General features: G+C 46.7%; 1 protein-coding gene across 3 annotated transcripts in view; it reads left to right on the plus strand.

Moving 5' to 3' along the window:
* RALGAPA1 (Ral GTPase activating protein catalytic alpha subunit 1) overlaps positions 1–12,924 on the plus strand; it is a 286,398-nt gene that overhangs the window by 179,665 nt on the left and 93,809 nt on the right. For all 3 annotated transcript variants that reach the window (XM_019518882.1, XM_019518883.1, XM_019518884.1), the window contains one exon: positions 2,896–3,004. In XM_019518882.1, the coding sequence (XP_019374427.1) occupies positions 2,896–3,004 (109 nt within the window). The remainder of the gene's footprint in view (positions 1–2,895; positions 3,005–12,924) is intronic.

Below are 12,924 nucleotides of genomic sequence, written 5' to 3' on the forward strand. Positions count from 1 at the left end.
CATTAAAATCATGTAAATATAGGGCTGAGAGAGAAACCTTGAGAGTTCCTCTAATCCAAGGTCTTGAAGCAAAATCAAGCATACCTATACTATCCCTGACTGATATCTGTCTAATCTGCTCTTAAACCTCTAATGCAGGGGATTCCACATCCTCTTGAGGTAGCTTGTCACAGTAGTAATTGGTGATTAGAAAGATTTTCCTGATGTCTAAACTACATTTTTTTTGCCACAGATTAAGATGATACGTTCTTGTCTACCCTTATGGACATGGAAACTATTGATCGCTGGCTTCTTTTTTTTTTTTTTTAACAACCTTCTATGTACTAGAAAAGGGTTAAGGCATATTACATCTACTGCTTTCCCCATAACCAGTAAGCCAGTTACCTTGTCAAAAAAAACCCACTACCATGTTGCCTCCTTTGTATCATTTTATCTGCTTGGTTCTCATAAATTGCTTGTTCAGTCTTTTTGTTTAATACTAAAGTTACGCTGACTTGTCTGTAATTTTCCAGATCCTCCTTTCCCCACTTTTTAAATATAGCTCCTGCGTTTGTCATTCTCTAGTCTTCTAAGACCTCTCTTGTCCTCTTTGTGTTCTTGATACTGCTTCAGGTAGTTTCTTTAGTACTATAGGGTGACTTCCATCAGGCCCTGCTGAACTTTCTAAATATTTTATACTGATTCTGGACCATGACCGTATGTCTTTGGAATTGATTGTGTAAGTATTGATCAAAACCACTTTTGGAAGACTGAAGCAAAAAAAGAAGCATTGAATGCTTCAGTCTTCTCTGTATAACTAGGTACTTGATATCCTTGTTTTGCTCTTCTAATGTAGACTGTAGAATTTCTTCATCTTGCTTTTTGTCCCAAGTTATTTGCTAGTCATTTTACATCTTAGCTTTTCTGATGTTATCTCTATCTGCTTGTGCTGTTCCTTTATGCTCAACCCTCATTTCCACTCTTCTTTTTCATTTTCAGGTAATTCAAGAGTTCTTGATGCAGCCTTTTTTGATCTTTTACTGTGTTCCTTACCAGAATAGCTTGTCATTGTGCCTTTCAGTATCTTTTTCTTTTAAGTATCTTTCCAAGATATCCTACATACCAATTTCCTAAGTTTGTTAAAGTCTAGGTTGTTTTTCTTTTTTTTGTCCTTAAAAAAAAACATCCATTATCCTTATTTTGTCCCCTTACTCATCCCTTTCTTTAGAATCATGAAGTTTAACATTTTATGATCACTTTCCTCCAAGTTACCTTCCACCTTCAGAGCCTCAACTTATTTCTACAAATTAGTCATTAAAAAATTCAAGGCTGGCCATACATTTTTTAACAGTGTGTCTGCACTGATTATTATGTCTGCTTTTTATCCCTAACCTTCCAAATATCCACATTCAAAATCCACTTGCTTGACCACACCACAACACTCAAGTCTGCCCCTGTGAGGTCACCTGAGCAATTGGATCTCAAGATCAAAATTTCCCCTATCCTGTACCTCCTTGTTGTGCACTCAGTATTCAGTTGAGCTCAGAAAGATAGGAACACAGAAAAATTTCCCAGTTACATACCACATCCTGTCCCCACTGGCCATAAGGAGTGCAAAGCACAGAAGGAGAGACAGATAGTGTTTATGATTCCTAGAAGGGCTTTTGAGTTTTCTGTTCCTTCAGGGGCACCATTCCACAGTACTTGCCACTTCTTCTGTTTCATGTGTGTAGAGCAGCAAGGTAATATAGGTAGGGAGAAGTGGCATTTGTGGCTCAGGGCAGTTGATTTTGCCCCCTTTCCTCCCTCCTCCCCCAACCCCAACAGACTTACCAGCCGGAGGCAGCTGTGTCAGCTACCTATTTAGTCTGTAGCCAAATCTCCAAAGCGGCTGAATGTTTTCCAGAGCTTTCCCAAATTGATTCAGATGCTTCAAATCGATTCAGAGTTTTTAATTAGTTTCCCAATTTGATTCAGATTCAGCAATTCAGTCCCCAAATCGGGCCGAATCTCCTCTAAATCGAATCGGCTACCAAAGCTTTGCACAGCCCTAATACGTAGGTATGATTGGAGTGCTGCTTCTCTGGATAAGTGTACCTTTTAAGGCTTTAAAAGGAGAGAGCAAGCTTCCATTCACAAGTGCCCATCAGCTTACATTGGCATGATCCTGTAGCAAAACAACTTAGCTAAATCACTGTAACTTGAATAAATGAAACGGGGTTAAAGTTACCCTGTTTTGTTATACTTTATCACTATAGAATCATGCAGATATAATGGTTGCATCCTTTGATACTGATATACGTATTAGGACTGCTTGTATCCTTAAGGTACTTCCTAAAATTAATTTGTACTTAACACAAAAAGGATGAGAGATCAGCCCTTTTCAGCTCTGAAAAATTGTTTCATTATTAGATTATTAGACTTTACTATTAACTAGTTAATGTAGAGAGAGAGTCCCAGCACATCAGTGACCAGGCAATCTCCAACTTGAGAAGTGTACCCATAGTAGAAGTATGTAAAGCACAGATATGCGTGGCATTACTCCACTGAAAAAGTACAAGGTATAGATATTTATTTCAGTAGGATTTTTTTGTTATTAATTAGTTTGACTCCTAGCATTCCTTTCCATAAATTTAGGTCACCGCTTAAGCATCACCATCAGCAGATGTATACAGACAAGCACTTAAAGTAGTAGTAACATACATTTTAAGCTTTGTAAATTTTTTAATAATTATGTAGCACCATAAAATAAGGTTTTTTTTTAATTTGTCCTAGACAAGCTACAAATAATCTGAGAAAGCAGTCTGGAAATTACAAATCATGTATAGTAACGTGCAGATCCTTGCTGTGGATTTCTGAACTCAGATGAAAATGGAGGCATATCTCAATTTCTTGTTCTGTGACCTTGTTTTGCAGATGTGTTGCTCTTTGCAGCCTTGGCATTTGGATCTGTGAGGAGCTAGTTCATGAATCACATCATCCTCAGATCAAGGAAGCACTGAATGTGATTTGTGCTTCTTTAAAGGTATGAACAAATTGTATGTTTCAGTATACTTCAGCCTTTACAGTTTAATATAAAAATAAACCAGTTCAGTGGGGGCCAGTCTTTTTAGCAGGTGCACCACAAATTAGCCCTGCCCTCTCCCCAAATGCGAATCTAATCTCCTTCTCCTGCCCGATCTGGTCTGCTCTGTGCTCCCTGTCTTATCTGTTTTTCTACTTTTTGCTCCCTGCCTGATTTGCTGTTCTTCTTCCTGCCCTAACTGCAGTTGTGCTGCCCCCAGTGTGCTACATGTCACACACACAGTCTGCCTATGCCATTTGTGGCACATGCACCATGGGTTGGCCACCTTTGAATTAGTTAATCACCTTAAATCTGAATTTAGCAATCTTAAATGAGAATTTGTGCAACAGGGTGGTATGTCCCCTTACGGGAAAACAGCTAGTGAGACTGAAGGGCTGCATCTGTGGGAGGTTAAGGAGGGTGTGGCTCGCTGGGAAACAAACATCCCAGTAGGCAGAATCAGCAGGGGAGTGAAGGAAAAGCACCAGAGGCAGAGAATATCTGCTAGAAGGAAGACAACAACCCTAGGAAAGGAAGCCTGAAGCCATAATAGACCCATCTCAAGGGCCAAGATGATAAGGTTCCTTTGTTTGCTGGTATATAACTGGGGCAGGCTGAGAGGCACTCCAGGCAATAGAGGCCAGAAGGGTGGAAGACTGTAGTACTAAGGCTTGCTGAGAGATACTAGGGGGAGGGACAAAGCTTGGTTGAAGAGCCTTGTGACGGCAACCTGCTACATGTGGTGGAGACTGTGGACACTGTAGCTTTCAGCCAGCAGTGTGAACCCTAAGGCAGTGTTGAAATGGAGGGGATGCAGCAACAGGCTTTACAACAGCAGCAGCCGTTCCAGCAAAGGATGCAAAGTGAACAGAAGCGCTTCATACAGCTCCTGCTGGAGCAGGTGAAACCCAGCCTGAAGTAGGTTGGGGTATCCTAGACCCCAACAGCTGCAGAGGGGAGGCTTAGAAAAATGGGGCCAGATGTTGAGCCTGAAGCTTTTCTAGAGACATTTCAACAGGTGGCTGAGGCATATCACTAGCCTCATGATCTCTGAGCTGTTAAGTTAGATCCCTACCTAACTAGGGAGGCTCAGCCTGCTTATCTGGGCCTGGGAGCCAAGGCCACATGCACCCATGACACCCTGAAGTTGCCCTTTTTGGACTGGGTGGGGCTCATAGCAGAGGCATACAGGCAGCAATTCCAAGCAGAACCATTTGATGTCAACTCTCCGCCGTGGGCAGTGGATTTGTACAACCAGTGGAACTAGAGATTAACTCAGCTTAGATATTGGTGGAACTGGTGACATTAGAACAATTTTGGCAAATCCTGCTGGTGGGTGGTCTGGGAACAGGTCTATAGACACTATGATGGACCTAAAAGAGGCAATATGCCTTGTTGAGGATTCTTTAGAGGCTGAACTGGAATGTGGAATACTGTAGCTGGGCAAAAGGAGCAGTCCCACCAGACTATAAGCCTCAAATGAGGAAAGGCAGGAATTGCACATTAGCCCTGGAAGGGAGACCAGATACCTGGCCCTGTAGCATAGCCTTGCTCCACAAGATGGCAGGGGTGAACTCAGCAAGCTTAGGCCATGGAACTAGAGGCAGGAGAGGATCACCACCAGGAGGCAGTAGTAGATCAGAGGCCAGGGGAGCCCTCTGTCTGTTTTTCATGTCGAGAGCCTGGGCAGTGGTGCAGAGATTGCCTTCTAATGGATTATAGTTATGTTCATTCTGTGTTCTCTGAGGTCCCAGGAGAATGTACAAATAGAAGATGTCCAAGTTTAGGGTCTCATGGACTCAGGCTCAGCTCAAACCTTTGTGCTAAAACAGTTGGTGGTTTCTGCCCAATGTTGAGTTTCTGAATGCATCTATGTGACCTGTATACATGGGGATATCTGGCCTTATCCTATCACCTAGGTTCAGTTTATGATGGAGGCTCAGAAAGCCAAGTTGACTGCAGCATGGCCCACCATCTTTCCCACCCAGTGGTAGTATGTCAGGACTGGGACCCACCAGGCTGCTGTGCCTAGTGGCAAAGAGTAGATTGGATCAGGAACCACAAGCTCCACTCCGGGACCAACTCAGGGACATATTCCCCTTTGATCTCGGTATCTGGGGGTCCTGACCCCTCCCATACCAAGAATGTTGGAGGATATGGAGGGAAGACCTTGCAGCAGAAAGGGGGCCGGGTAGGAGGCCCAGAAAGGGAGTCAGGATCCAGTGTAAGCTCAGTGGACCTGAGGAAAATGTTGAGGATGCAGGCTGCTCTGGAAAGAACCCCCCTGATTAGAAGGAGAGCTCATCAGATGAGGCAACTGATATTTTTCAGAACCAGAGACAAGACTCAGTATTTGCTCATCTCTACAGGCAGCTGGCTAGAGTGAATAGAAATGTAGAGAGGCTTATATTGTTCCTGGCATTTTTCTTGCAGCCAGTGAGCTGTGAAGGTCATGTCAGTGCCTTTTGACGCCCTAAATTTTAGGGATCTAGCCCATGGAGGGGCTTCGTCTGGCATGTGGCAGGTCCCTCAGTCCCACCTGGCCCAGGCACCGCCCACCCACGGTGCATTCTACCACCCCCTGGACATGCAGAGGGGCTGGGGTAGCTCTGCGGCTGGGCTCCCTTTCTAGGCAGCCCAAGTGGCGGTGGCTCCTTCTGGCTGCCACCACCACTAGCTCCAGCCCCATGATACCAGCAGGGACCCACGTGCTCAGCCCAACCCGGTCCACCTTGCATCTGCCCCAGACTCACCTGTCCAACAGAAGTAACTGCTGGGCAGAAACTGTTCCTCAGCATAGGGGAAAAGCAGCCCTTCCCCCTTCCCATTTCTGGGCCCTTCCTGCTGCAGCTACTGGGAGCCTGCACCACCACCACCATCACTGCTGCCTCCAGTCTGCCCAGCCAGACAGCAGTGGCAGTGTAGAGTAGATGCAGGGCAGCCAGGATGGGCTCTGGGCAGCTGCAGCAGGAAGGGCCTGGCAGTGGCAAGTGGGAGGGTCTGCTTTTCCACCACGCTAAGGAACAGTTTGTGCCTGGCAGCTGCCGCTGCTGCTGCTGCTGCTGCTGCTCAGCCTGGGCCAGGTGAGTCTAGAGCAGGAGCAGGGCAGGCTAGGTGAGGGTTGTGCTCACAGGTCCCTGCCAGTACCACAGGGCTGGGGCCACTGCCAGCAGCAGCCAGAAGGAGCCACCACCTGGGCTGCCTAGGAAGGCAGCCCAGCTGTGGAGCCACCCAGCCCCACTGTATTCCCAGGGGGGCAGCAAGACACACCCCTGGTGGGCAGTGCAAAGCAGGCACAGAGTGGGTTGGGATTGGGGCTGTACACGTGGGTTCTAGCTAGTTGGCTTTTGCCAGGGTGAGTCTGCAGCAGGCATGGGGCAGGCTGCAAATGACAGGGAGGCACCACAAGGCGCGCCATCTCCTAGCTGTTGCTGGGTGGGTGCTTGTCTGCCTCAGGGGGCACATGCACACTTCACCATAACCACAGACTCTCCCCTGCAAACCCCACAACCACACCCCCACACACACAATCATACAGCCCACAAACACTGCACTACCTACACCCTCCCCCACATTCTGCCACAAACCCCCCACCCCTCCCCACATGCGCGTGCGCGCGCACACACACACACACACACACACACACACGCCTCTGGGGGGAGCCCCGCTCACTACTACATGCACACATCCCACCACACACACACTCGTACCCCCCCAACACACATTCCACACACACCCCTAGCCAGCCTTCCCCTCCACACACCCCACAGCCCTCCACAAACCCCATACCCACCCAAATACACCCCCTGACAAATCCCCAATACCCACCCACATCCACACATACCCCATACCCTCCCCCAAGCCCTATATACACATCCACACACATCCACAGCCCCCCACAAACCTCATATCTACCCACTTACCCATATCCCCCCACCTCTCCACACTCCCTTGCAATATAAAAGAGTAAGATTTCATTTTGAGCTATTATGCAATCACCTCTATATACACAATGTAAATGCACACAAATCAAGACAAAAATATTTTTTAAGTAAAATTAAGAGATGTTAATGTGGAGTTAGGATGACTGATAAGAATCCTTTACGCAGAGATTATTAACATGGGTAAATGAAAGAAGCAAGTTTTGTTTCATATCTTATTGGACCAGCTGTATAGCTGGGAGAGATATTAGACAAATTTGGGGGCACAAAATATCTCAGCAAAATTTTGGGAAAATAGATACAGCCTTAGCTAAATGCCAAGTAGAACAATACCTTTTTTTAACTCCAGTATGTAAATTAAACAATCTCTCAAAGAAGGGGAAGAAGGCAATAAACCTGTGGAACAAAGAAGTTGTTAGAAGTAGCTTCAAATCAAGTAAAGGGCAGCTGCAAAAAAAACCTCTCCCAAATATACAGTTAGTCCAATAAAAGATATTACCAAAAAACCTTTTTTCTTGCATATTAATTGGACCATTGTGGCTATAACTCCAATGTAACTTGACTTAAATGTAAATAAAGACAGACTGCAGTATCTTCACAATTTTTTTGGGGGGGTGGAGGGAAACTAAACCTACTGGATATATTTAAGCAGAGATATCTGACTGGATTTGTAAAAATGCTACTATATTTGAGTTGCAATCATGCATTTTTGGCATCTACCCTTTCTGTTCAATAGTGTATACACAGCAGTGATGGTGTTAACTTAGACTAGGAATTAATCGGTATCCATTTATTATTTTTATAACAAAAATAACCCACTCTGGGCTAGGGTATTGGTTACTTACCAGGCTAGAGGTGATTGGTTTGACCATGACACAGAACTATGCATTTATGAATCTTTCATATTGTGACACTTTTACAGATACTTTATACCAGTCCTAAAGATAGGAGAGAAAAGAGCATCCACAAAATTTGCCTATGTGAAATGGACATAAATAGAAATATAGTGTAACCATCTATGGCCTCCTTTATTTATACTTACTATGCAGGTGTTAAAAACTCCTGTATTAAAATGCACAAACAAACAGTAATGTTATTATGAATAGGATTAAATTATTCCACAATTTTGATAAATTGGAGAAATAAGATTAAATTGATAGTTACACCTGGCCCCATCTACACGTTACAGTTAAGGTGTGATTAACCAGTTAATCATGCCTCAAGTGGTCACCCAGGCACATGTTTAATCAATTAATGGCATGCTAAAAAGAGGAATAAGCTACAAAGTTATTCCACCAAATGTACAATATTTGGTAGCAATAAGTTGGTAGCTGCTTCCTATTACACCATTAATTGAATGTGTGGCCAGGGGCCCCTGGGGCTTAGAACCCATAAGATGCTCAAAGTTCCCTGCTGGGAGGGACCTATGTGCACCCCCAAACGTGGGAGACTGCAGCTGCTATGATCTTCCAGCCACGGGGGGGTCCCCATGCACCTCTGTCCAGTCTGGGCACTAAGACAATGGGGCTAGCCCACTTGCTGGAGGATTCTTCAATCACCCACCATCTCCAGCATGCTTTTTATCTCTTCTTACAGTCTCCCACAACCAGTCAGGAATCCTGGAGAGCCTCTTCTATATTGGGCATCCAGGCTTCAACAATATGGTGAGCAATTAAGTGAGTCCTCCCAGGTTTAACTGTAAAGATGTCTGGGAAGTCTTTTATTAGTATCTTGGCCTTCTTTTATTAGTGTCCTGCAATGGGGCACAGTTGTACTGCTACCTAGCACATTCACAGTTGGCAGATAGTGGAATGACCTTCAGGAAAGATTAACTGTGAAATAAGCAGGGGTAACTCTGACAAATAAGCAGTCGTGGACCAAGCAGTGGCAGCACCAACAGGATGTGGTGAGAGCAGCAGATGATAATAGTTTCCTTCCTGAAAAGCCGCATATGCTTTGAGGGTGCTGTGACATGGCAAGTACAGGCCACCATAATAATAAGCCTGCTTAGCCCCCAGCTATAGGTCTACAATTCCTCAACTAATGGCGGAGAAGGTGGAAGAAGATGTTATAATCTCAACAGCTGCAAAGGCAAATGAAGGCTGCAGCAGAGTAAGATCCCCAGTTGTCTTGGTCTCCTTGCCACTTGTATCAACGTCCCTTTGTGTCAAGAGCCATGTGGAAGTTGATGTGCAGCAGCTTCTCCACAATAAAAGAAGTCATGTACAGGCATCTTGCATGTCCACACATTCCTCAAACTCTTTGGCAACCAGCTAATGGCAATGGGAGCAGCATTATGAGGTCTGGAAGATCCTAATCATGAACTGGCATGAAGGCAGCAGTTACAAGAAGGTCATCTAGCATTTGGATGAGACAGGAGTGTGTGTGACCGCTGGGTTGTGATTCCCCTTTCTCGGGTAGTTCTAGTCCTGTAGGTAGATGTCACTATCCTCTTGGGACCGCTTCCGTATCAGAGCAGCTGGCCCCCTTATCTCCCTAGTGCCCCTGTAGTTTCCTGGCACGGTGGTTTGGCGGCGATCCCCACCCCAGCTATACCCTCTCAGGGCTCTCCCGGGTCTTCTCCCCCTTGGTGTGGCAGAGTCTCCACACTGCCGCCCCGGCACTCCACCTGTGGGTCACGCTGCCTTAGGGTTCGTATCCCGTAGGTCCTTCCGTGGCCATGCTTCCTGCTCCTCTTCTGTTAGGAGCAGCCTCCAGCCACGCTGTCTGCATCTGCTCATTCGGAGCCCCGACGCCGGCCGCCGCTGCCGCTTTTCTCCCTGGTGAAGAGCCGGTAGTTGCCCCTCCCTGGGGCTCCCCGCCCCTCTTGCTGGCAGAGCTGTTAATTGCTCTGTCCTGGGGCTCTCTCTCCTTTCCGTGGCCACAGCTGCTTCTTTTAACTTCTCCGGCCGGCGTCCTTCCCTGACGTCACCGGCTGGACACAGCTGTATAAACAAGCGGCTGACACGCCGCGCGAGTCCTCGGCGGCGTTGCGTGTTCCTCCTCGGACTCTGCAGGTAAGTCCAGTTTACTAGTTGTCTCCCCGGGACAGTGTGATTCCGCAGCCGTAACTCTGACTGAGCAGCGCCTCTTCAGGATCTGCTCTGCCCACCCCACAGGGAGAGGACACTAAAAAAAGGTGTCCTAAACATAGCCTGACTAATACAGTATCCTGTATTTCTTTGTGACTGAATAACAGTATCCACTAGGGTCACCTTTACTGTTTCGAAAATATCAACGAAGACGCACTGTTGTTTTCAGGACCTGGAACATCAGAACCGTCATGGACAACCCTAATAACAAACACCCAGAGCACCGCACTGCAATTGTGGCCCAAGAACTCAGGAGACACAACTTCCACGTAGCTGCACTGAGTGAGACCTGGTAAGCAGGAGATGGACAGGTCAAAGAACGTGGAGGCAGCTATACCTTCTCCTGCAAGGGTAAGCAGGAAAGAGAATGCCAACTTCATGGAGTTGGCTTTGCTATTAAGAATGAACTCTGAAACCAACTCAGGGAGGTCCCTATCAGAATTTAATGAGTACCTCATTAACTCTCCATCTTAAACTGATGGGGAGTCAATATGCCACTGTCATCAGTGCATATGCCCTGACTCTTAGTGCCACTGGTGAAACCAAGGAAGAATTCTGTGCCAACCTTGATCAAGTCCTTTCTGATGTTTCAGAGGAAGGCAGACTTATTCTTCTTGGTAATTTCAGTGCCAGAGTCAGAAGAGAATCTAACCTCTGTAGTGGAACAAACGGCAAGGAAGGAATAGGAAAGGTCAGCTCCACTGGCATTCCCCTCTTGATCAAATGTACAGAATATGGACTCACCATCACCAACACCCTGTTCCACCAGAAAAACAGGCACAAAACATCATGGCAACACCCACGATTGAAGTTTTGGCACCTCATGGACTATGTCATCATCCTTGCCTAGGACTGCAAATATGTCCACATCACCTGAGCTATGCTAGGAGCTGATGATTGCTAGACTGATCACCAACTCATCTGCTTGGTTACAATATTCGAACTGGCTCCCAAACTGCAGCAGAAGCAATGCTGATGGAAGGCCAATGTTAAAAGACTCAAGGAGCCAAGCAAGTGAGACCTCTTCCATCAGTGCCTCAATGAAAAATGGGTGAATTCTAGTAAACAACAAAGGGAGAATGTCAGCAGCATGTGGGCTGCCCTCAAGGCCACTGTCATCAGCACCTGTGAAGAGATGCTTGGAATCTCTACCAGGAAACATCATGAGTGGTTTTATGAGAACGACCGGGAGATCTAAGAGTTAATCGATCACAATCACAAGGCCTTTTGTGCTTGGCAAAATGACACCAACTCCAAGCAAAAAAAATTGAATATCCAGCAAGCCAAAGCACAGGCAGATGTGCAATATGAACAACAAATGGTGGGAAGACAAGGCTAAGGAAATTAAACACCTGGCTGACATCCATGATATGCATGGCTTTTTCAGTGCCACCAAAGCCATCTACGGTTTGAGCACTCAGGGGCCAACCCCCTTGAGACCTAATGATGGAGGAGACCTGATCAAGGAAAGGGGAGCCATCAGTGCATGTTGGAAGGAGCATTTTTAAGACCTTCTCAACTGAGACACTGCTGTTGATGAGTGTTCTCAACTCCATCCCACAATACCCAGTCAGAGATGATCTTGGAATCCCTCCAACCCTTGATGAGGTGAAGAAAGCCATCAAGCAGATGAAGAACAAGGAATCTGGAGTGGATGGAAATCTTAAAATCCCACTGAAATCTTAAAACAGGGAGGAGAGGTACTCACATCACAGCTTCATGCCTTCATCTTAAGGGTCTGGAACGATGAGGAAATCCCAGATAACCTCAGGGACGCCATGGTTGTCAGAATATTCAAGAAGGAGACAAGTCCAACTGTGGAAACTACAGAGGGATCACCCTGCTGTCTGTCACAAGAAAGATCATTGTGAGAACCCTCCTGAACCTTCTCCTTCCATTTGCTGGAGAGCTCCTCCTGGAATCTCAGTATGGGTTTAGGGCAAGGGCAGGCAATTATTTTGTCTGGAGGGCCACAATGGGTTTGGGTGAGCTGTCGAGGGCTGCAAGGGTAGCCCTGCCCCTTCACAGGTGTCCCACCCCCTGGTCACCATCCTGGGACCAGTAGTCCCACCCCCTGACCTTTGCCACTGGAAGTCCCTCCCCTTTCCACTAGAAGTACTCTTTTTGTAGTTGTCTGCAGCGGGATCTCCTGGCCTTCTGGGCTTCCGATTGGCCAGGAGCGTCCTTGGGTCTCACCCTGGAGGTGGGGAGGGTTGGTCCCTCATCCCCTTCACCTTAGATCTGGTGCCTTAGGACTATCCTTCAGCATGAGGGGCTTCAGCTTTTCGGGGGCACCACAGGCACGGGGTGTGCCATGTGACACCTCCAGAGGGCATGTAAAAGTGAAAGTGCCTACTGATAACCCCTCCTGCTTGCCCTCGTGCACGAACTCCATACGCTAAGTCGTGTGCTGGGCCCGGAGCATGCCTGTTTGTAAGGCTCCCTAGGGAGCTGGCCTAAGTAGGAGCCATGGGTAGTGTGACCCTCTTTGACTCCACTCAGCTGCCCCCACTGCCTACTACCCTCCTACCGCAGGCCCCAGTTACCTCCCAGCTCGCACTAAGGGTCAGGTCAGGGGTCTGCCAGAAGGTCTGCTGGAGGTGGAAGCTCACGGGGCATGATGGGCTTACACCCATGCGTCTCACACTGGAGCTGGGCCGCAACTGTAGCAGCTTTCCTTTGACAACTTAGCTTTAGTTATTTCTTACCTTTTTTTTCTTTACACCTGCTTTTGGTTTGTTATCTTTTCCCTTACATGTTGTAGGGACTGTGTATAATTCATAGACTTTGAGCCAAGCCTTACTGTCCTACCCCTCCTGCTTTTTGGGGTTTTTTTTTTTTTTTTTTT

This window comes from Gavialis gangeticus, unplaced genomic scaffold (assembly GCF_001723915.1).
Source record: "Gavialis gangeticus isolate Ggan-Ray unplaced genomic scaffold, GavGan_comp1, whole genome shotgun sequence".
NCBI lineage: Eukaryota > Metazoa > Chordata > Crocodylia > Gavialidae > Gavialis > Gavialis gangeticus.